Genomic DNA, 23,147 nt, shown 5'->3' with positions numbered 1-23,147 from the left:
GGGTCTAGAGTGAAGTCGGTGTTCTAACTCATTACGAAGGTGTTCCACAGGGTTCAGGTTGGGGCACTGGGCAGGGCAGTCCATTTCAGGAACGTTACTGGTCACGAAACACTGCCTCACAGGTGCTGCTTTATGATAAGGTGCTCTGTCCCACTGATACAGTCTGGAACCGCGCGACCGCTACGGTCGCAGGTTCGAATCCTGCCTAGGGCATGGATGTGTGTGATGTCCTTAGGGTGCTTAGGTTTAAGTAGTTCTAAGTTCTAGGGGACTGATGACCTCAGCAGTTAAGTCCCATAGTGCTCAGAACCATTTGAACCATTTATTGATACAGACAGCCATCGTCTCCGAACTGCTCCTCTACTGTTCGCCGGACTTAGTGTTGTAAAATGCGGTTACATCCATCTGCATTTAACGTTTCTAAAGCGCAATAAAGGAACCGCACACTAACCTCGAAAACCACCCCTATACTGTAACACAGCCCGCTCCGTACTTCGCACTTGGCAACACGCGTGATGACATGTAACGTTCTTCAGGCAATCGCCAAACCTAAATCCTAACATAGGACTGCCACAGGGTATAGCATGAGTTATTACGCCAAATCACTGGTTTAGAGACATCCACTGCCCAGTGGCGTTATTCTTTATACAGCCTGAGGCTAACCTTATGAGAAGGTTCTCAGCCACTGTACTCTTTTAGAGTCCCTACGCACAGCTATTTTGCTAGCTGATTGCTCGTAGCACTTTGGAGTGATTCCTTCCGCTTTTTTCATGCGGTTTTTGATAACCACCACCGCAACGCTCGACTGCCTCTGCCCTTTCGGTACAGGAGGTTTGCCTGGTCGCGGTTTAGCTATGGTTGTTCTTTCGGCTTTCTGCTTCAAGTCACATCACGAACAGTCGGCTCGTGCAGCTTTAGGAGGTTCGAAATGTCCCTGATGGATTTGGTACACAGGTGACATTCCGTGACTAGTGCACTTTCGAAGTCATTGATCTCTCCCGAGCGGTCTATTCTTCTGTTGCTACTTCTATTGACAATTCCTCCTTCCATACTGGGGCGACCGGGTATTTTTGTTCGGACAGTGTACCGAGTGATCAAAAAGTCAGTATAAATTTGAAAACCGAATAAACAACAGAATAATGTAGATAGAGAGGTAAAAATTGACACACATGCTTGGAATGACATGGGGTGAGAGATATGTTACAGAATCGCATGATCCCCAGCCTTGCTGATAAACACCAGCTAAAACGTACGATGTTTATGCAGGATGGCGCTCCACCCCATATTGCTAGACGCGTGAAAGACCTCTTGCGCGCGTCGTTTGGTGATGATCGTGGGCTCAGCCGCCACTTTCGTCATGCTTGGCCTCCCAGGTCCCCAGACCGCAGTCCGTGCGATTACTGGCATTGGGGTTACCTGAAGTCGCAAGTGTATCGTGATCGACCGACATCTCTAGGGATGCTGAAAGACAACATCCGACGCCAATGCCTCACCATAACTCCGGACATGCTTTACAGTGCTGTTCACAACATTATTCATCGACTACAGCTATTGTTGAGGAATGATGGTGGACATATTGAGCATTTCCTGTAAAGAACATCATCTTTGCTTTGTCTTACTTTGTTATGCTAATTATTCAGATGAAGCGCCATCTGTCGGACATTCTCTGAAATTTTGTATTTTTTTGGTTCTAATAAAACCCCATGTCATTCCAAGCATGTGTGTCAATTTGTACCCCTCTATCTACATTATTCCGTGATTTATTCAGTTTTCAAATTTATACTGACTTTTTGATCACCCGGTATTTTCATGTCTGCGGCTTCTGGATCGCACTGTGTCATAAGGTATCGGGCATCGGCAGCGAGTGCTGGTACAGGGGTGACGTCCGCGACCACAGCGGGTGCGCCTGAGCTGGTGGGCGTGCCGCGGACGGCGCTGTGGCCCGCCGTGCGTGTCCCCGGCTGCCCGCAGGCGGAACTCGACGCTCGGCGTGCAGTCACACCGCCCACTCCCCAGCTGGCGTCTGCCGCTTCCTCCATCCCTGCCCGCTACCTCCCGATCACTCGTGCCACACAAACAAAAATGAACTTCACGAACATTAACGATTAATCAGACAGGATCAGCAGCATTATACTCGTATGAATGTTCTCTGAGGGCGCTGTAGTTTACATCTACATCTACATACATACTCCGCAATCCACCATACGGTGCGTGGCGGAGGGTACCTCGTACCACAACTAGCATCTTCTCTTCCTGTTCCACTCCCAAACAGAACGAGGGAAAAATGACTGCCTATATGCCTCTGTACGAGCCCTAATCTCTCTTATCTTATCTTTCTTCCGCGAAATGTAAGTTGGCGGCGGTAAAATTGTACTGCAGTCAGCCTCAGATGCTGGTTCTCTAAATTTCCTCAGTAGCGATTCACGAAAAGAACGCCTCCTTTCCTCTAGAGACTCCCACCCGAGTTCTTGAAGCATTTCCATAACACTCGAGTGATGATCAAACCTACCAATAACAAATCTAGCAGCCCGCCTCTGAATTGCTTCTATGTCCTCCCTCAATCCGGCCTGGTAGGGATCCAAAACGCTCGAGCAGTACTCAAGAATAGGTCGCACCAGCGTTCTATAAGCGGTCTCCTTTACAGATGAACCACATCTTCCCAAAATTCTACCAATGAACCGAAGACGACCATCCGCCTTCCCCACAACTGCCATTACATGCTTGTCCCACTTCATATCGTTATGCAATGTTACGCCCAAATATTTAATCGACGTGACTGTGTCAAGCGCTACACTACTAATGGAGTATTCAAACGTTACAGGATTCTTTTTCCTATTCATCTGCATTAATTTACATTTATCTATATTTAGAGTTAGCTGCTATTCTTTACACCAATCACAAATCCTGTCCAAGTCATCTTGTATCCTCCTACAGTCACTCAACGACGACACCTTCCCGTACACCACAGCATCATCAGCAAACAGCCGCACATTGCTATCCACCCTATCCAAAAGAACATTTATGTAGATAGAAAACAACAGCGGACCTACCACACTTCCCTGGGGCACTCCAGATGATACCCTCACCTCCGATGAACATTCACCATCGAGGACAACGTACTGGATTCTATTACTTAAGAAGTCTTCGAGCTACACACATACTAGGGAACCAATCTCATATGCTCGTACCTTAGTTAGGAGTCTGCAGTGGGGCACCGAGTCAAATGCTTTCCGGAAGTCAAGAAATATGGCATCCGTCTGATACCCTTCATCCATGGTACGCAAGATCGGAGAGTACCATTGTTAACGGATCGTAAGGAGATACAGAAGGACTTGGACAAAATTTCCGCTTGGTGTAATGGACAGCTGTTCTGATTTAAATGCGGAGAACTCCAATATAACGCCTATATCAATGAGAAAGGACATTGTAATATCTGATTATAAGATTAGTGTGAATATCTTGTGCACGTCACATCGTATGATTATTTGGGGGTACCTAATACTAAGATGCGATGGAAAGGGATGATGAGCAAAATTCAGTATCAGGGAAGGCAAGTGGAAGACTTAATATTTCTTGGAAGGGAATATCATACAAGACGCGGCCGGGAGAGAAGTGTGCTGACCTCGTGACTTCCCATATCCGCATCCAGTGACGCCTATCGGCTCGGGATGACACGGCGGTCAGTGGGTAACGTTGGGCATTCCGAAGCCTGTTGAGACGGACTTTGGTTTTAGTTTAGTTGCAGTATTTTGAGTCTTAATTCTATTTTGTTGAAAGCTGACATTTTGAGACCGTGGCTGTGTACAAAATACAGTCTGATTCATGCGGAGAAGAAATGAGCAGCGAGCCACTTTTAATAACGCTGTGCATTCACATGAAAAGCGCCGTTACCGGTTTTGCACCGACAGGTTCATCATCAGACGGCTGGTCACGTTAAGATACGGATTTTGTTGTTGCTTGTATTATTTTTTTAAATTCCCCTTATGACGAAAATTCTATGGGGTAGTCACGCCGTATGATCAAAACACAATGTGAGAAACGGCCTATTTAACTGTAATTTTACCTGATAACGATTGACAGCAATACAAATAAATCCTTAAAGCAAAAAAAACTTTCAGCTGCAGGTTACTTACACTGAAAATCCCGAGTCATTACATTGCAAAGCTGACTGCTCGTGATCATGAAGCATTAAAGACTATATGAAGCATTTTTTTTTGTTATATATGTACGCATATAGTATGAACCTCCACTCAAACACCAAAAGGTTTTAAAACTTCCTGGCAGATTAAAATTGCGTGCCAGACCGACAGTCGAACTCGGAATCTTTGTCTTTCGCGGGCAAGTACTCTACCAGCCCTTTTTTTTAAATATCATTTTGTTCGTTTTCGTTTGTTGCATCTGGTCGTGGCGGACGTCGCAAGACACCCGTTTCAGTTCGTCGTGGATCCATTAACTCAGTTTTTTTGTTACAGAGGGTAGATAACCCTCTGACCGAACACGCTGAGTTACCGTGCGAGCAGTCAGGAGTGTTAGTTCTGCAAGGTTCACAGAAGAGCTTCTTTGAAGTTTGGAAGTTAGGGGGACGAGGTACTGGCAGAGTTGAAGCTGTGAGGAGGTGTGAGTCATGTTTGGGTAGCTCAGTTGGTAGAGCACTTGCCCGCGGAGGGAAAAGGTCCCGAGTGCGAGTCTCGGTCCAGCACACAGTTTTAATCAGCCAGAAAGTTTCATATCAGCGCACACTCCGCTGCAGAGTGAAAATATCATTCTGCCACCAAAAGGTTTTGCCACATGGAAGACAGCATACAAACATGGCAATATCTCAACTATAAAAATGTCAAAGAATTTCTTTCATAGAGATGTACACTGATGTGAGAGTATAAAATTTACAAAATACAAACGTTTCATTACATGCAACTTATATTCAGTGAGAACTGATTACAGTTCAAATAAAAACATAAAGAGACTGGATGCCAGAAAATGTACCTGAAATGACATTATATAAATAATAGCTGTCTCACAAATTACATCAAATGATTGTAACATCAGCAGTTACTGCTAAAATAATTCATTCCCAACATTTTTTGATAACACCTCGTATGTCAGAGGAAACTCTGTCAGTTACAGCGTCATATGGGATTGTTTGAGAAGAAGCGCCGCAAAGTGATTGACGAACAGCAGAAAGAAAAAATAGAGCCGCATCTGTTTTAAGACAGTTGTCGCAATGATCAAAATAAGGTGGTGTTGATACCAAACAGAAACATGAAAAGTTCAAGTTGATATTACTAGTTCCTTTTATCTTTTTTCAGTGCATAAACATTTACAGCCGGGATGAAATAAGTGGACAGTGTTGGTTACAAGGGAAGCTAGAGGGGCGGCAATGTTGACAGCGGTGTAGTGGAGGCTATTGGGAGCAGCTGAAGCACGAATCCGCGGCGGCACGAGCCACAAAGGGCAGAACAATGGCAGCCAGCCTTAAAGAGCACCAGCAGCAGCAGCGCACCACAAACAGCAGCAGCTGCACTCCGCGGCTGAACAGTGCTACCTCTGCTGCACAACTGACGACCTCGTTCTACTTGACGGGCGTGTCTAAAATATACTACAGCACCCAAGAGTCAAGAGCGAACCCAAGCTCTGAGCTCAGGGGGGACGAAACTCATATTTGTTTCTCTTTGAAGACCGAAACAGTTTTAAGATTTCACTATAAATATTTCTATGTACACTTGTTGCTGCTCAGTATCCATTACGTGTTCCTCCTTTCCTCAAATCGGCACTGAAATAATAATTCCCCGTTGTGTTGCGGGGCACAATTGTAGTTTGCTTTGAGAATTTCGGCCGCGCGGAGTGGCCGTGCGGTTTGAGGCGTCATGTCACGGACTTCGCGGCCACTCCCGCCGGAGGTTCGAGTCCTCCCTCGGGCATGTGTGTGTGTGTGTGTGTGTGTGTGTGTGTGTGTGTGTGTGTGTGTGTGTGTGTGTGTGTGTTGTTATTAGCATAAGTTAGTTTAAGTAGTGTGTCTAGGGACCGATGACCTACGCAATTTGGTCCCTTAGGAATTCACACATTTGAGGATTCTGTTTTGGATGTGGGTGGGATCTACGCCAATAACTGGTAGAACTGATTACGTCGCTCGGGACCAGACTTCATCAGAACCCATCATAACGTGCGATGTGCATCAGATGAGTGTTATAGGGCAGCTGTTCTTCGTAAATTACTCAGATGACATGACAAGACCGTCCGCTATGGCCGAGCGGTTCTAGGCGCTTCAGTCCGGAACCGCGCTGCTGCTACGGTCGCTGGTTCGCATCCTGCCTCGGGCATGGATGTGTGTGATGTCCTTAGGTTAGTTGGGTTTAAGTACTTTTAAGTCTAGGGGACTGATGACCTCAGATATTAAGTCACATAATGCTTAGAGCCATTTGAACCATTTTTGACATGACAAGCAATTTTAATTGCTCACAGGAGTGTTCGCAGATGGAGCGTCCTCAGGGACCAAGTACCCTTGAAGATTGACAGAAAACATTGTTTCATGCTGCAGTTAATGATCACCCTAAATGTAAATTTATTATTTTCCTAGACTGATTCTCCGATCATCATGCATTTTCCACGAATAATACCGTCTAAATCACTTAATGCATTTTCACTTTGTAACTGCTACTGTCGTCATCAGATCTGTAGCTCACAACCAAACCTCTAGATGTCAGACACTCAGAGCGGTGTCAAACGTTGTATGTAGATACAGTGTCAACAAAAACACCGATTTAATTAGAGCTATGTGCCGTCATCCAGTAGAACATGCGAAAATGGTAATTAAAAGTAACACCAGAACTGCAAATCACAGGGAATGTATATCTGTGAATGATTGCTTTGAATACCTCGGGTGGGTGAGTCGGTTCAGCGTGAGATCGTCTTACGCGTTCAAACCCAACTGATGACTTATATTTTTATTTTTACTTTTTGTGCGTGGAACTGTTATATTGGAGGACATTTTCCTGATATGGAAAAGGACTTTTCGGAGTTTGTAGCAATGTTTTTTTGACAGTGTGCTTTCGTTTCGTTAGCTGAAAGTAGCAAACCAATAAATAGAGCAAGTTTGTATAGATGGGTGTGGTGTTCTGTCGGACATGTGCAACAGAACAGATACGACTCATGATGAAACTGATAGTGGGCTTGTAGTTTCACAGAATAAACATAAAGAGTCGGAACAATTGCATCATAGGTGCAGAAGTATTAGTAGTCCTATAAAACACTATCGCGCATAATACAGTAAAAAAAATTGTCATCATTGTGATTTGAACCCACGATCCTTAGTAGTAATTACGACGTTTTAAGACTCTACCAACATCCCCACCGATGTTATACATATTAATTGTTCACGTTTATGCTTTTCTGTGATCCGTGGTTTCGATGCTACTTTTAATTAATTTTTACGCCCGGTCTGCTAGCCCCCCGACAGCACACAGTACGAACGAAATCGGAGTTTTGGTTGATGCAACGTTTGGTACCGATCTGAGTGTCTGACATCTGGAAGTTTGGGTGTCAGCTCAGTGTAACGCCAGAATACACCCACCAAAACTTAGAGCTCGTAAAACAAAATTCAGTGTAAGTAATAATAAAACCTACGTCAGTTAATTATCGTATTCCCCAACATTATGAACTAACAAGAATGGAAACAAGGTTTATTGCTCTAAAGGGTACGTTATTACGTTTAACCGCTATTAAGATTTAGAGTTATTAATTTATTGTAAGTGCTCGACTGAATGCTGGTCTTTTTATCTGCTTATGTACACTCCCTGACAAAAGAAATGAAGCACCTGGAAGGCGTGGTCGGATGCCAATGTAACTTCGTGCTCGTACGCATCATCGGCGGGTATGTAAATAATTGGGGTTGCAATTCAGTTTGACAGGTAGAACGCCCACCAGAGTGCATTAGTGTGTTTCGTGTTTAGTGGCATTACCAGGCATGGTGGAGTTTATAAGGAATATGAACAGCATCAGATAGTGACTAATTACAGTCCAGGACACGGAGTTGCCGCCTACTCGTCTGAGACTGCGTTATCAGCACCTGACTGTGTTTGAAAGGGGCGTCATTGTGGGTCTCCATTTAGCATGCTGGTGGAATAGTGCAGTATCAAAGAGTTTTGGGGCATTCGAATGTGACAGTGGCCCGATGTTGCATGGGAACGTGTGGGAAGCCGTACTCACCATGGTTCCTGTCACTCACGTCTGACCACTATAAATGATGATAGCTCTACTGTGCGCCAAGCACATCGTAATCCCTTCACATCTGCGCCAGCCATCCGAGAAAAAGTAATGGTCTTTCTACAGCATTCAGCCATCTCACAACATTGGTTGGAGACTAGCAGCAGCTGCATTAGGCAATTGTCGTCCCATGCGTAGGCTGCCCTAACACAAAAGGACTGTGTCTGGAGTGGTGAGCTGACTGTGAAGCATGGACTGGTGATGAACGGAGTCGTATTGTGTTCACCTTCGAACTGCGGTTCTCCACTACCCCGAACGACCACTGTCGACGAGTATGGAGGAGACCTGGAGAGAAGTCCCATTTTTTCAATGTTTTTGAAGGGCATACAGGTGTTAACTCCTGGTACTGTGATGTGCGGAGTCATCAGGTCACGGCTGGTAGTAACTGAATGAACTCTGACGGCACAATAGTACATCCTGCATCCTCGAGTGTTATCTCATGCGACAGTGGTGCCATTTTTCAACAAGACAATGCTCGTCCTCAACGAGGGCTGTCTATATGATGTTGAGGAAATTTTGTGGCCAACAAGATCCCTAGATCTCTCCCCAATAGGACCTGCATGGGACCAGATCAGACGTTAACTCCATCCCGGTGTCAGTATATAGAAGCCATCGCATATACGTGATTGCAGACTTTCTCGGCGTATTTCAATTGTGAACCCTTCTGGAGTTATCAGCGACAAAATAACGACGCCACTCGGCTGGTAACTCTAGAAAATTTCATAGAGGAACCATCCCAGTTGCTTTGTGAGCTAGTTTCCCTTAGAAGAAGATGCAACAATTTTATGACATCCTTCCCAACCTAAACAGTTTTGTTGTTGATAATTCTGCCGACAGCAGGACCAGCCATACCTCTGAGGATGTCCAACGTAGTATTGGACGAAACGTTAGAAATAGAAGAATTCCATGGACCACGGCCATATAACCCGGAATAATTATCAAAAACAGTACCATCCGGTCGTGAAAGCCTTCACTGTATGACTAAACAGTTTTCCCCAGCTGTAAGGGCTGACTAATGTGCGTCAGGAAACGGGGAAAAATGTTATCGGGTCTGGTTTGGATGGAATACGGTGTAGGAGAAATAGGCCTTCCGATGAATCAAGACCACTTCAGACTGCCAAAATTCCTTTAACCATTCCTTTAAAAGTCTTAACTGTTATGCAAAATGAGTCGCCACGCATTTGACTGCCTACTGTTGGCAATTAGAGTGCGAACGAGGGCTGTGAGACGTTTCCACTGCTCAATGCGGCGGAATAAGGGAGTATAAAATAATTATTTGTATGTCTTTTACGATTATAGGGGTGTCAGCACCATAGTATTGAGACAAAGTCATTTTCTTAAGTGTTCGTGGTGGGGACCCCAATCTGGGGGCCCCAATGCTGCAGCCTAGATAGTATGCTCGTTAACACGAGTGAGTTGCCAGTATAGATGGCTTTACTGGCTTCTCATAGTTAATGGACGTCTTTGGTACGGCCGCCGAAAGTCGTAAAATATACTACTGGTTCCCGGCGAAGCCACCCTTTCACGCCGTTTTCTACGCCACGCCGTTAGAGCTCAGGAGCGCCTCTGTCCCTGAAATCATTTGTCGTCAGATGTGAGGTGATACGAGTTGCGTTATAGGAAATTGCGGCAAGGAAGTGACTCTTTCGAAGTGGAGTATCAAACGGCTATCACTCATAGTTTCAGTCCGTGGCCAAACTTTAATTATGAATTAGTTTGGGTTCCGTGGAAATGAAGAAACACGTAAGACAATACTGACCCAACGACTTCGCTTAGAAGGTAGGTTAATGAAAGGCAAACGAAGTTTTATAACGTTTGCAGACTTAGAGAAAGTTTTTGACAACAATGATTGGAATACAGTCTTCAAAATTCTGAAGGCAACGTGGGTGAAACACAGGGAGCGAAAGATTATACACAGCTCGAACAGAAACTAGGCTATAGTTATAAGAATCGAATCATATGAAAGGGAACCAATAGTTGAGAAGGGAGTGAGACAGGGTTGTAGCTTACTGCTGATGTTAACCATTCTGCATACCGGCCAGCTGTGAAGGAAACTGAGGAGAAATTTGGAGAAGAAGTTAAAGTACAGGAAGACGAACTAAAAATTTTAAGGTTTGCGGATGACATTGTTAACTCTGTCGTAGGTGGCAAAGGATTTGTAAAATCAGTTGACCGAAATGGATAGTGTCTTCAAACGAGCTTATAAAATGATCAAGAATAAAAGTACAACAAAGGTAATGGAATGTAATGGAATTTAATCAGGTGATGCTGAGGGGGTTAGAATCGGAAATGGGGCACTAAAAGCAGTACATCTATTTTTTGCCGCTTGAGGAGCGAAATAACTGAAATAGGCCGAAGTAGAGAGGATATAAAATGCAGACTGGCAGTAGTAAGAAAAGCATTTCTGAAAAAGAAGAAGGTCAACATGAAATATAAATTTAAATGTTAGGAATTCTTTTCTGAAAGTACACTATGTGATCAAAAGTATCCGGACACCTGCCCGAAAATGACGTAAGTTCCTGGCGCCCTCCATCGGTAATGCTGGAATTCAGTATGGTGTTGGCCCAGCCTTAGCTTTGATGACAACTTCCACTCTCGCAGGCTTACGTTCAATCAGGTGCTGGAAGGTTTCTTGGGGAATGGTAGCCCATTCTTCACGGATTGCTGCACTGAGGACAGGTATCGATGTCGGTCGGAGAGACCTGGCGCGAAATCGGCATTGCAAAACATCCCAAAGGTGTTCTGCAGGATTCAGGTCAGGACTCTGTGCAGGCCAGTCCATTACAGGGATTTTACTGTCGTGTAACGACTCCGCCACAGGCCCTGCATTATGAACATGTGCTCGATGGTGTTGAAATGTGTAATCGCCATCCCAGAACTGCTCTTCAACAGTGGAAAGCAAGAACGTGCTTAAAACATCAATGTAGGCCTGTTCTGTGATAGTGCCACGAAAACAACATGGTGTGCAAGCCCCCTCCATGAAAAACACGACCACACCATAACACCACAACCCTCGAAGTTTACTGTTGGCACTACATACACTGGGAGATGACATTCACCGGGGATACCCACACCCTGCCATCGGATCACCACATTGTGTACCGTGATTCGTCACTCCACACAACATTTTTCCACTGTTCAATTGTCCAATGTTTATGCTCCTTACACCAAGCAAGACGTCGTTTATCATTTACCTGCGTGATGTGTGGCTTATGAGCAGCCGCTCGACAATGAAATCCAAGTTTTCTTACCTCCCGTCTAACTGTCATAGTACTTGCAGTGGATCCTGATGCAGTTTGGAATTCCTGTATGACGGTCTGGATACATTTCTGCCTATTACACATTACGACCCTCTTCAACTGTTGGCGGTCTCTGTCAGTCAACAGACGAGGTCGCCTGTACGCTTTTGTGCTGTACTTGTCCCTTCATGTTTCCACTTCACTATCACGTCGGAAACAGTGGACCTAGGGATGTTTAAGAGTGTGGAAATCTCGCTTACAGACGTGTGACGCAAGTGACACCCAGTCATCAGATGATGTTCGAAGTCCGTGAGTTCCGCGGAGCGCCCCCATTCAGCTCTCTTACGATGTCTAATGACTACTGAGGTCGCTGATATGAAGTACCTGGTGGTAGGTGGCAGCACAATGCACCTAATAAGGAAAACGTATGTTTTTGTGGGTGTCCGGATACTTTTGATCATATAGTGTATTTATTTGGAGTGTGACCTTCTACGGAAGTGAACCATGGACGATATACAATGCAGAAAAGATATAAAATAATAGTGGTGCTACACCAGAATGCTGAATATTAGATGCGTAGATAGAGTAAGATTGAGGAGATATTGTATTATACTAGGAAGAAAAGATGTTTATCGCACAACTTGACAAGAAGAAAGGATCGCTTGAAGTAATTGCCAATTTAGTACTGGAGAGAAGTGTGTGTGTATGCGAGGAGGGAGGGGGGGGGGGGAGGAGAACTGTAGACGGCGACCAAGGGATGAATATAGTAAGCCGCTTGATAGATGCAAGTCGAATTAGTTATTAGGAAATGAACAGGCTTGCACGGAATAGATTGGCGTGGAGAACTGCACCAAACTAGTTAACGGGATGAACACACCACCACCGCAACAACAACAACAACAACATTAATAACGACGATAAATCACGTTCCATACAAAACACTAGGGTCCCACTGACGTCACTGCCTGTTTACGCTATCGGTGTGCCGCTACCCTATTGAGTAGGGCAGTCGGCACTCGCTGGCGGCGCCCTACCGTGCGTGTGGCTGAAGTTGGAGTCGAGGTCGAGCTTGTCGTCCTTGTCGTGCAGCTTGTCATGCCGCGGCGACGAGCCGCCCTTCATCGACCGGAAGTACTGGCTCCAGCGCGTCCGGCCCGCGTCCTTCTTCAGCCGCTTCTCCTTCGCTCTTCTGGAACAAGGATACAAAGTGTAACATGCCCACTCTGTCCCGCACAGGTATCGCCGAGATACTGCCGGCCTACAGGGTAATCCGTACAAAATAAACTTAAGGAAAAACGTAGCAGTATCAAGAAATAATTTAAGAACAGTAATGAAATTTCGGAAATACATTTTTCTACGTAACATGTGTAAGTGATCAACATCACAATTAATAGAAGCGGGAGATAACCCAATGCAAATGTGAACTGCTGGTACATTAATAACAGGTTTAACCGCCACAATGTTGAATGGAAGCAAGCAAACGTACATGCACTGTTTCGTACAGGTGCCAGATGTTAGTTTGAGAGGTGGAGTTCCACTCCTGTTGCGCTTGGTAGGTCAGTACAGGATGTTTGTGGATGGCGCTGATGTTGTGGACCAACGACGTTCTATGTGTGTTCGATTGCAGACAGATCTGGTGATTGAACTGGCCAAGGCAACTTGTCGACATTCTGTAGAGAATTGGATTACAACGGAGGTAAGTGGGCAATCGTTATACCCCAGGACTGCTGGTCATGACTGGCAGCACAACAGGCTGAATCACTGCTGTGACAGTTGACGTTCGGGGAGAGGTAACATTTGCTCCGTTCACTGCCACCACCTACGATCATGGTATGAGGTCTGAAGATAGTTAAAAACTGACCGAAACCGCTAACCATAAAATAAAGGTTTATTTGCGGTTGAGACTGTTTGGGTTCATTTCAGGTTGCAGTTGTAGTTCTCCGTGACGGCTAGAACGGACACCAGTGGGCATTAGTGTTGTTAGCGCTTAGTAAGTGAGTTAATTACTTGGTGTGAACACCGAGCGGCCTAAGGCGCTGCAGTCATGGACTGTGCGGCTGGTCCCGGCGGAGGTTCGAGTCCTCCCTCGGGCATGGGTGTGTGTGTTTGTCCTTAGGATAATTTAGGTGAAGTAGTGTGTACGCTTAGGGACTGATGACCTTAGCAGTTAAGTCCCATAAGATTTCACACACATTTGAACATTTTGAACAAGGTTTGAACAGCGTCATATGATGAATGATCACTGTAAGGGTCTTAGAGGTACCGCGTGCTCTTGAGAGACCAAGTTACTATCCCCTGGCAGCGTCTGACAGGGGCCTTATTGTTGGACTCCAGTTGGGCAGTATCCAGATTTGTGGGGTATTCTGATGCGACAGTGGCTCGACGTTGGACTGCATGGAAACGTGACTCGTCGTCAAGATTTAGTCGACCGCGACTTAACTCCACAAGGGAGGATCGCCATATCGTGCACCAAGCACATCATAGCCCCTACACATCCGCTTTAGCCATCCGAGAATAAGAATCTCTTTATCCCTCGACATTGCTCAGATACTGGCAGCAGCCGACTATGGATTTATGCCCCAAGCTTAGGCTGCCAGCACAACACAACGGCTGCGTTTGGACCGGCGTCGTGCTCGGAAGGCATGGACTACTGACGAATGGCGGCCCATCACTATCGTTGGTAACTATGGCGGAGACTTGGGGAGAGGTCCCACTCTTTCACGATTGTAGAAAGGCACAGATGCGCTACTCTTTGCGTCATGGTGTGTGAAGTTACCGAGTATATCTTCTGGTGGCGGCAGGTAGTGATGAGGGAATTATGACGACACAACGGTAAATCACACACGTCCTGCGTCCTTACTTGTTACCTATCGTGTGACAGTATCCTGGTGCCACTTCTCAACGAGACAGTGCTCGTTTGCACATGCCACACGTTTTTATGAAATGATTGCGTGATGTTAAAGTACTCCTGTGGCCAAAAGGATCCCCACATCTCTCTCCAGTAGAATATGTATGGAGCCATCTCAGACAACTGCGTCCCATTACCAGTATCCAGTATATGAAGGACCACATGCAACTGTTGTGGGCCAGTTTGCCTGCGGAGGGGATACAACAGCTTGATGACACCATTCCCAACCGTATCAGCGCATGCGTCCAGGCCAGAAGGGATGCAACGTCATGCTGCTATGTGAGCTCATCCTGCCAAGTTCTTTGTCAATGTGACTCCATTTTTCAGTCACTTAAATAATGTCACATGCCATCTCAACACGGGAAGTTACATTGGGTTTCCTCCTTGGCTTCGTGGGTGCTTCACTTTTTTGTCAGTATAGTAATTGTATGGTAGTGACATGGACTGTGGGGAAACCGGAAAAGAAGAAACTCGAAGCATTTGAGATGTGATGCTACAGAAGAATGTTGAAAATTAGGTGGACTGACAAGGTAAGGAATGAGGCTGTTGCCGCAGCATCGCTGAGGAAAGGAACATACGGAAAATACTGACAAGAAGACCGGACAGGATGAGAGGACATCAGTTATGACATCAGGGAATAACTTCCATCGTACTAGAAGGAGTTGTAGAGTAAAGGAAGACAGAGATTGGAATACATTCAGCAAATAATCGATGACGTATGTTGCAAGAGATTCTCCTAGATGAAGACGTTGGCACAGGAGGGGAATTCGTGGCGGGCCTCATCCATCCAGTCAGAAGATTCTTCTTGTTGTGCATAACATTAATGCCTCATCATTCGTTTATTGTGCAAACTCTTTTCTTGATCATGTCTCATTTTCCTGCAAAATATGCATCCTGTATCGCACAGAAAGCTGAAAACTAAGAGGGTTGGAACTTTCATAGTGGCTACTATTTATTTACAGCTCGTACAAAATAGATACGTGTTTCAAAGTTTTACTGACTTTCAAAGTAGTCACTAGCATTGTGTATAACCCGTTGCCAGCGATGTGGAAGTCGTAGGATACTCTTAGCAGTGCCAGTTGTGTTGACAGTTCAAGCGACGCGGTCTATTGCCCGACGAATTTGTAGCAGTTCTGAAGCGAATGGCGTGAAATGTTTCCTTCAGTTTAGAAATCAAGTTGAGCTCACAAGGGCTTAAGTCAGGGGAGTGCAGTAGTTGGTATAGCACTTAGCAGTCGCATCAGTCGAACAAATCAGTAAAAGCTTGCACTGTACGTGCTTGCTTGAGCATTGTCCGGCAAAATGATGGTTAGGTCCTGCAGAAAGTGTCATCACTTCTGTCTCTAAGCTGGTCGTAGGTTGTATTCCAAAAATGAACAGCATAGACACAGAAGTGATGACACTGTCTGCAGGACCTGAACAAGACTTACAGTACTGCCTTAGCACATCACATGATGGAGTTTATTTTGCACTCACACCTGCTAAAGGTAGTGTTCCACTTGACGTCCTCGCTTTTGGATGCAATGCTGTAGTGAGTTACTAATTCTTTCAAGCACGAGCGAATCGTCTCGGAAAGCTTGACAAGACTGTACAATTCGCTGCTCCAATTCTTCAACGAGAGTGGACTTTTGATGTGACCGTAGATAGAAAAATTCATAGGACTGAGGTCAGGTGATCTTGGAGATCAAAGTAGAGCTGGCCCTCGTTGACGTATCCATGTTGGAGAATATTGATACATTTGACCTTTCCTTATATTAGCAACAATATGTGCCGGTACGCCATTATGCTTGTGGTACATACTCCAACGTTACGCAAGGGGAACATCTTCCACCTGTTCTGGAAGATCCCGCATAAGAAACTGAATGTACTCTCGGTCATTAAGGACTTTTGGAAGAATGTGTGTTGAGTGAAACGATCTCTCCAACTACGATTCAATCAGAAATGTTGTTCGTAAGACCCGACAACATTAGATGACGGAGATAAACGATCTGAAGTACTTCAAAAATTAAAAAAAAATATATACATTACTTTACAACTGACTAGCGAAGGTGTGTCAACTCTGTGTTCAGGTACGTTTCTGAATAAGCGTGATTCAGAATTTCACTCGGTAACTTCGTTCCTATATCCAACGGTGTACTGAAAACTTGGCTCATACGTCGCACAAAGCGAGAATATTCGTAGCTGCACTATCAGACGATGGCACTCAACGCTACAGTGTACGTAGAGAGAGTCTCTAGCTTGAGTGATCTGGAGATGGTTGTTTAGCAACTACAACTAATACTCCACTGTAGTCATGTGTTATTGCAGTCGAGACAGTTAAAAGATATTATATAAATTTTTCAAAAGTTAGAAAGAAACTTTGCTGATGTGGTGTTTGGTGAACAGCGTTTAGGTCCACGTAAAATTTAAGATCAGTTAGTAGAAGACTGAATAGAAAAGTTTACATTTCAAATCAATTTGTACTAACGAGAACAATATTTCATAGACACAATTTGGCAATTACCTCGCAAATGGCTCGTTTGCTGAACAGTGTTTAATATAACAATTATTGCCTCTATTATAATTATACTTTCATCTGTGTCACTTCTCACTATTGATTATGCTACACACTGTATAATAGTTCTATAAATACTCTGTCCATGGCTGCTACAATTAATGTTCAAGAGATGCAACGGGTTTCGTTAATTAAAGGATTGCGGAAGTGCTATGAAGAGGAGAGATATATTGTCACAAAAATGTTCAGGTGACGTGGAGGTACTAGAGATATGTGGCCAAGAACATAAAACACAAAGGAAAGGAGGAAGGAGAAAGAAAAAGAGAAAGAGAAACGGGCGCCCCGGTATCTCCGGCTACTGCTCATCCTTCTGCCGACGCCCATACATTTTTGCCCGTCATTTGTCTTCGGACTCTTTTATTCGCCACCGCCCTTCCCAGAGACTTCCCCGAGCTGTAGCCCTCCCCTCTCCTTCCCTACCCGCAGAGCGGTTTCTTCCGTTACTTTTCTTTTTTTCCCCGCTCCTCTTTTTTTCTTTTTGATGGAAGGGTCTTGGTTCAATTTGCTGATCATCCACTGCGCGTCGCCCCCTCTCGCTCCTCTTCCTCCTCCTCCTCCTCCTCCTCGAAGACTTCTTCGCGTCCTCGCGTGCCTCTCCTTCGAGCCCGACCTCGATAGCGGCGCAGCCTTTTCTTCCAGGTCCTTCCCGCGCTGCCTCCTCCCACGCGACGACGCCCGGCGCCCGGATTTTTTCAAAAAGTCCCGGGAGAGACTGCGGAACGTGCAAAGCGCGAGGCGCCGTCAGGACGCTGCGGCGGTGGGGAGCTAGGGTGGGAGGGGGGAGGGGCAGGCGCTGTGACGTATTGATAGGGAGGACCAATCAGGACGCGTGCCCGGACTTTTGTGCGGCCCGCCGTCGGAAGAAGCCATATTTCTCCCCCCGGCGTCTTGACCGGACCGGCGACGCGGACAAAGAGCGCAGCATCCGCGGCTTCTCGAAGCCGTACGCGGCGCCGGCTGTTTGTCTCGATGCGTCACGGCAACAAGTGATGCGTGACAGCGGCGGGCCGAGCGAAGCCTTACCGCCTATAACGCGACTTATTTCTGGAACCTCCCTCCCGCTAAGCTCATACTGCTTACTGCTCGCCACTTATCACCTACAATCTGAAAATCAATCTGTGGTATCCCCGCCTCTCATCCCTTTTGCAGCCTAGGTCACTAATGAACGATAGGTTATTGGTAATCGGCAAGCATGTACCTCCTTCAAATTCCGGAGGAAGAAGTTGAAACGGTACAGTAGTTTCCGCTCTATAAGCAGCAGGTTTCGCTGCTCGCTCGCACCGGGAAATAGAAACAGAGGCGGCTCCGCAGTTTCATTACACGACGCGGCCGGCCGCGGGTGCAACAGAACCCATGTGGACGGGTGGAAAGAAATGTGTCAGGCTTCATAATACGTATTTATATGTGTCGTGTATTATGCATTTCTTGTACGTGAATGTGAATCTGCACATGAACTTTCCTAATCCTCCTCACACCTTTCCGTAAAGCGTGGCCAAATCTTTGTTGGGAAGTAGTTCTGTAGTATGTCCGCCCCTCGTGGTCTCGCGGTAGCGATCTCGCTTCCCGAGCACGGGGTCCCGGGTTCGATTCCCGGTGGGGTCAGGGATTTTTCCTGCCTCGAGATGACTGGGTGTTCATCCCCATTACGGTCGGAGGAAGGCAACGGCAAACCGCCTCCATTAGGACCTTGCCTAGTAAGGCGGTGCGGGTCTCCCGCATCGTTCCCCTACGCTCTGTAAAGAAGCATGGGACTTCATTTCCATTTCCAGTTCTGTAGTATAGTAGTGCCAACCTTACTCCTGGGTAGAGGATTAGAGAGACAGCACAGGCAGGTAAAAGTCAAAGACTTTCCAGTGTCACAAGATTTGGGGTGGAGAGGTTGGTCACGGCCAAGTGGTTCGACCACCCCCTCCACCGGGGCCCAGGAAGACCTCCGGGTGCCCGCCATATTCTAGGAGGGTAAGTGAGACGTGCCCTCAGTGCGTCTGTCTCAATGTTCACGCATGGAAGAGAGGTATTTGAATATTTATACTAATTCTTTTATTTCAGGTTCGGATTGTGTAAGGAAATGAATGATCTCGTTAATGTAGGAAATTTGACCCCCTGTGTTAATGTATCTGGTCCCCAGTTTTCCCGTTTTCCTCCTCACATAGTGGATGTCCTATGTAAAATATTGGGAGGCTTTGGTGGTATACATTTGGCCAACGCAATTCCGTCTTACCCGTAGAAATGTGCGTGCATATTAGTATATAATATACCCGAGCTATAAGTTGTAAAATTGTAATATCTGTAAACCGAAACAATTGCTGCAATCGCTGTAAAGTCGAGTGATAATGTTTGAAATAAATAGGTAATCAACTGTCATCAATCTTTAACATACATTAAAAATCACAAAGAAGTCTAGTTAAAGGAATTTATTTAAAATAAAAGCTATAGAATACAGGGACTCACACATCTGCGTGTCAGCCCTCCAGCCCCTTGCCTAGTATTGTACAGAAAGGGCACGCTCTCTAGGTAGCGCTCTCAAGCTCCCCTCCCCTGTTATCCGTTGCGCAATTTTGATTCAGGGCTTGACGACATCAACTTTCATCTGGCGTCCCTATGCAAGGAGGTTAGACGGTAAACTTTCAAAATAACTTACAAAAACAGAAAACCTCGACCAGTTGGTATTAAACTAGAACGCTAATATTCACACGCGTGTGGAATATGGTGATTAAAATCTCATCTCTTGTTGTTGTTGTTGTTGTTTTCAGTCGGAAGACTCATTTGATGCAGCTCTCCACGCTACTCTAGGCTGTGCAAACCTCTCCCTCTCTGGACAACTACTGGAGCCTACATCCAATTGAACCTGCGTACTGTATTCGTCTCTTGGTCTTCCTCTACAGTTTTCACCCCCACACTTTCCTCTAACACTAAACTGATGATTCCTTATCTCAGAATGTGTCCTAACAAGTTATCCTTTCTTTTAGTCAAGTTATGCCTCAAATATATTTTCTCTCCAATTCTATTCAGTGTTTCCTCATTAGTTACGCGATTTACCCATCTAATCTTCAGCATTCTTCTTTAGCTCCACATTTAAAAGGCTTGTGATCTCCTCTTCTCTGAACTCCTTCTCATCCATGTTTGACTTCCACACAAGGCTACACTCTAGGCAAACACCTTCAGTAAACTCTTCCTAACTCTGAAATTTATATTCGATGTTAATAAACACTCTTTTTCAAGAACGGTTTTCTTGCCTTTGCAAGTCTACCTTTTAATATCCCGTCTACGTCGGCCATTAACAATTATTTTGCTGCTCAAATAACAGAATTCGTCTATGACTTTTAGTGTCTCATTTCCTAATCTAACTCCCTCAACATCGCCTGATTTAATTCGACTATATTCCATTATCCTTGTTTTGTTTTTGTTGATCTTGATCTTATGGCCTCTTTTTAAGACACTGTCAATCGTTTTCAGCTGTTCTTCCAAGTCATTTGCTGTCTGTCAGAATTACGTCATTCGGAAATTTCAAAGTTTTTTTTTCTCACCGAACGTTAATTGCTTCTCCAAATATTTCTTTGGTTTCCTTTACTGCTTGATGAATGTACTGCTTGAATAACATATCAGGGACAGGCTACAACTCTGTCTCACTCCCTTCTCAAACACTCCTTCTCTTTCATACAATTCGACTCTGATAACTGCCGCTGGTTTCAGTACACGTTGAGTGTAACCTTTTGCTCCCTATGTTTAACCCCTGATAGCTTTAGAATTTCGAAGAGAGTGTTTCAGTTAACATTGTCAAAAGCTGTCTCTAAGTCTACAAATGCTGAAACGTAGGTTTGTCTTTCTTTAACCTATCTTCGAAGATAAATCGTAGAGTTAGAACTGTCTGGCATATTCCTACATTTCTCAGGAACCCAAATCGATCTTCTCCGAGTTCGGCTTCTACCAGTTTTTTCATTCTTCTCTAAATAATTCTTGTTAGTAACTTTCAGTCGTGACTTATTAGACTGACTGTTCAGTAACATTCATGCCTATGACTTCATCGTTATGTGACTGTATGTTCAGTAGAGAGTAAAGCCATTCCTGTAGACGAAGTGTGGTGCGAGAACATGATGACTGCCGGCCGGGGTGGCCGAGCGGTTCTAGGCGCTACAGTCTGGTACCGCGTGACCGCTACGGTCGCAGGTTCGAATCCTGCCTCGGGCATGGATGTGTGTGATGCCCTTAGGTTGGTTAGGTTTAAGTAGTTCTAAGTCCCATAGTGCTCAGAGCCATTTGAACCATTTTTGAACATGATGGCTATCGAGTGTGAAAGCTAGTGCCAGAAACGGACTCGAAACCAGAATTCCTGCTTATCTTAAGCAGTGTTCTTAACCATCAGAATACGTAAGTATGCATCTGGTCTGTGGCATTCTAGGAATGCCATTGATGTTTCCATCTATGATTTCCGATAACTGCTATCAGAGGTTCTCCCACGAGGTATATGGGAATGTCGCTACAGTTGAACAAAGTCGGTAGCAGACCTTCGCTTACCCTGGCACAGGGGGGTTGGGGTTATTTTTGGATGAGGAGACCAGATAGCGAGGTCATCGGTCTCACCGGATTACCGAAGAACGTGGAAGGAAGTCGATCGTGCTCTTTGAAAGGAACCATCCTGGAGTGATTTAGGGAAACGACGGAAAACCTAAAAGAGGATGGCCGGACGCGGGATTGAACCACCATCCTCCCGAATGCGAGTCCAGTGTGCTAACCACTGCGCCACTTCGCTCGGTGACGCAAGGGATATACAGCGTCACATAAAATCTTACCATGATTACAAAAATTTATTTCTGACGAAATATGCCAGACACTGCTACGCGGATATTTGCAAAGTTTCTATGGATGCAACTCTACAGGTGCTCTGATAGTCTCTTCTCTCATTCTCTCTGTCTTGTTTGTTACAGGTAGCGTAATGTAGGAGTGCTGCTGTCACAATGGCGCCCATACAGGAGAGAGCGCAGTGTGTTTTGAGTTTTCATAAAACACCGCCACCTATTACAAAAAATGGTTCAAATAGCTCTGAGCACTATGGGACTTAACTTCTGAGGTCATCAATCCCCTAGAACTTAGAACTACTTAAACCTAACTAACCTAAGGACATCACACACATCCATGCCCGAGGCAGGATTCGAACCTGCGACGGTAGCGGTCGCGCGGTTCCAGACTGTAGCGTCTAGAACCGCTCGGCCACACCGGCCGGCGCCACCTATTACAGATCAGCGACAATTTCTAAATGCGCCGCGCGGGGTAGCCTTGTCACAGTTCGCGAGGCTCCCACCGTCGGAGGTTCGAGTCCTCCCTCGGGCATGTGTTTGTGTGTTGTTCTTAGCATAAGTTAGTTTAAGTAGTGTGTAAGCTTAGAGACCGATGACTTCAGCAGTTTGGTCCCATAGAACTTACCACAAATTTCCAATTTTTTTCGAAGCGCTTACGATAAGCGGTAGGCCTGAAGTGGATGACGGTACTCGTGATACCGTGCTTACAGATTCCAAAGTAGTCTGCTAAAATCGACGCTTGGTGTTTCCGGAGAAACAGGCATACTCAGAACACTGTGGTGAAGATTTTACACAAATGGCTGCGTTTATAGGCATACATAGTGCAACTCCTGCAGGCTTAGCAGCCAGATGATAGGACAGACGTAATAATTTTTCTAGCAACACGCTGGAACATATCCATGCAGTCAACGACTACCTTAATAAGTTTGGCTTTCGGATGAAGAGCCTATTAAGGTCTTCGGTAATGCTAACAGGCATCGGGGAACCTAAGTAATTGCGGAACAGCAGATATGGGCAGCCATAAAGTGAATGTATGGTGTGGCTTAACGCACACCACATTTACTGGCCCGTTCTTTTTGACTGATCCGTCCACTACGGCAACAGTTTACCTGAGCTGCTTTACGTTGCACCTCAGCTTCAGGAATTTCAACTATGAGTAGTGTTTCAGCAAGATAGTGTTCTTTGAGGACAGATGGATCGGTAAAGACGGTCCAGAATCATGGCCACCACTTTTCCCAGACATAAGACCTCCAGACTTTTCTGTAGGTTTTCTTTAAGGACAAAGTGTTCAGTTCATCTGCAGCTGATGTGCAAACTCTTACAGCACGAATACGACAAGCGTGGCCTTCTACGGGCAATAAACGGAGTACATGTGAAAGGGTATCTATAAA

The 23,147-nt window shown here is 45.4% G+C and overlaps 1 protein-coding gene across 1 annotated transcript in view; it reads right to left on the bottom strand.

The window, feature by feature from the left end:
* LOC126484995 (LIM/homeobox protein Lhx3) overlaps window positions 1-23,147 on the bottom strand; it is a 211,324-nt gene that overhangs the window by 84,007 nt on the left and 104,170 nt on the right. Inside the window, exon 5 of the mRNA XM_050108601.1 lies at window positions 12,533-12,687. Coding sequence (XP_049964558.1) covers window positions 12,533-12,687 — 155 coding nt within the window. The remainder of the gene's footprint in view (window positions 1-12,532; window positions 12,688-23,147) is intronic.

Source organism: Schistocerca serialis, chromosome 6, assembly GCF_023864345.2.
Source record: "Schistocerca serialis cubense isolate TAMUIC-IGC-003099 chromosome 6, iqSchSeri2.2, whole genome shotgun sequence".
Taxonomy (NCBI): domain Eukaryota; kingdom Metazoa; phylum Arthropoda; class Insecta; order Orthoptera; family Acrididae; genus Schistocerca; species Schistocerca serialis.
This window is presented reverse-complemented; position numbering and strand designations above follow the sequence as displayed.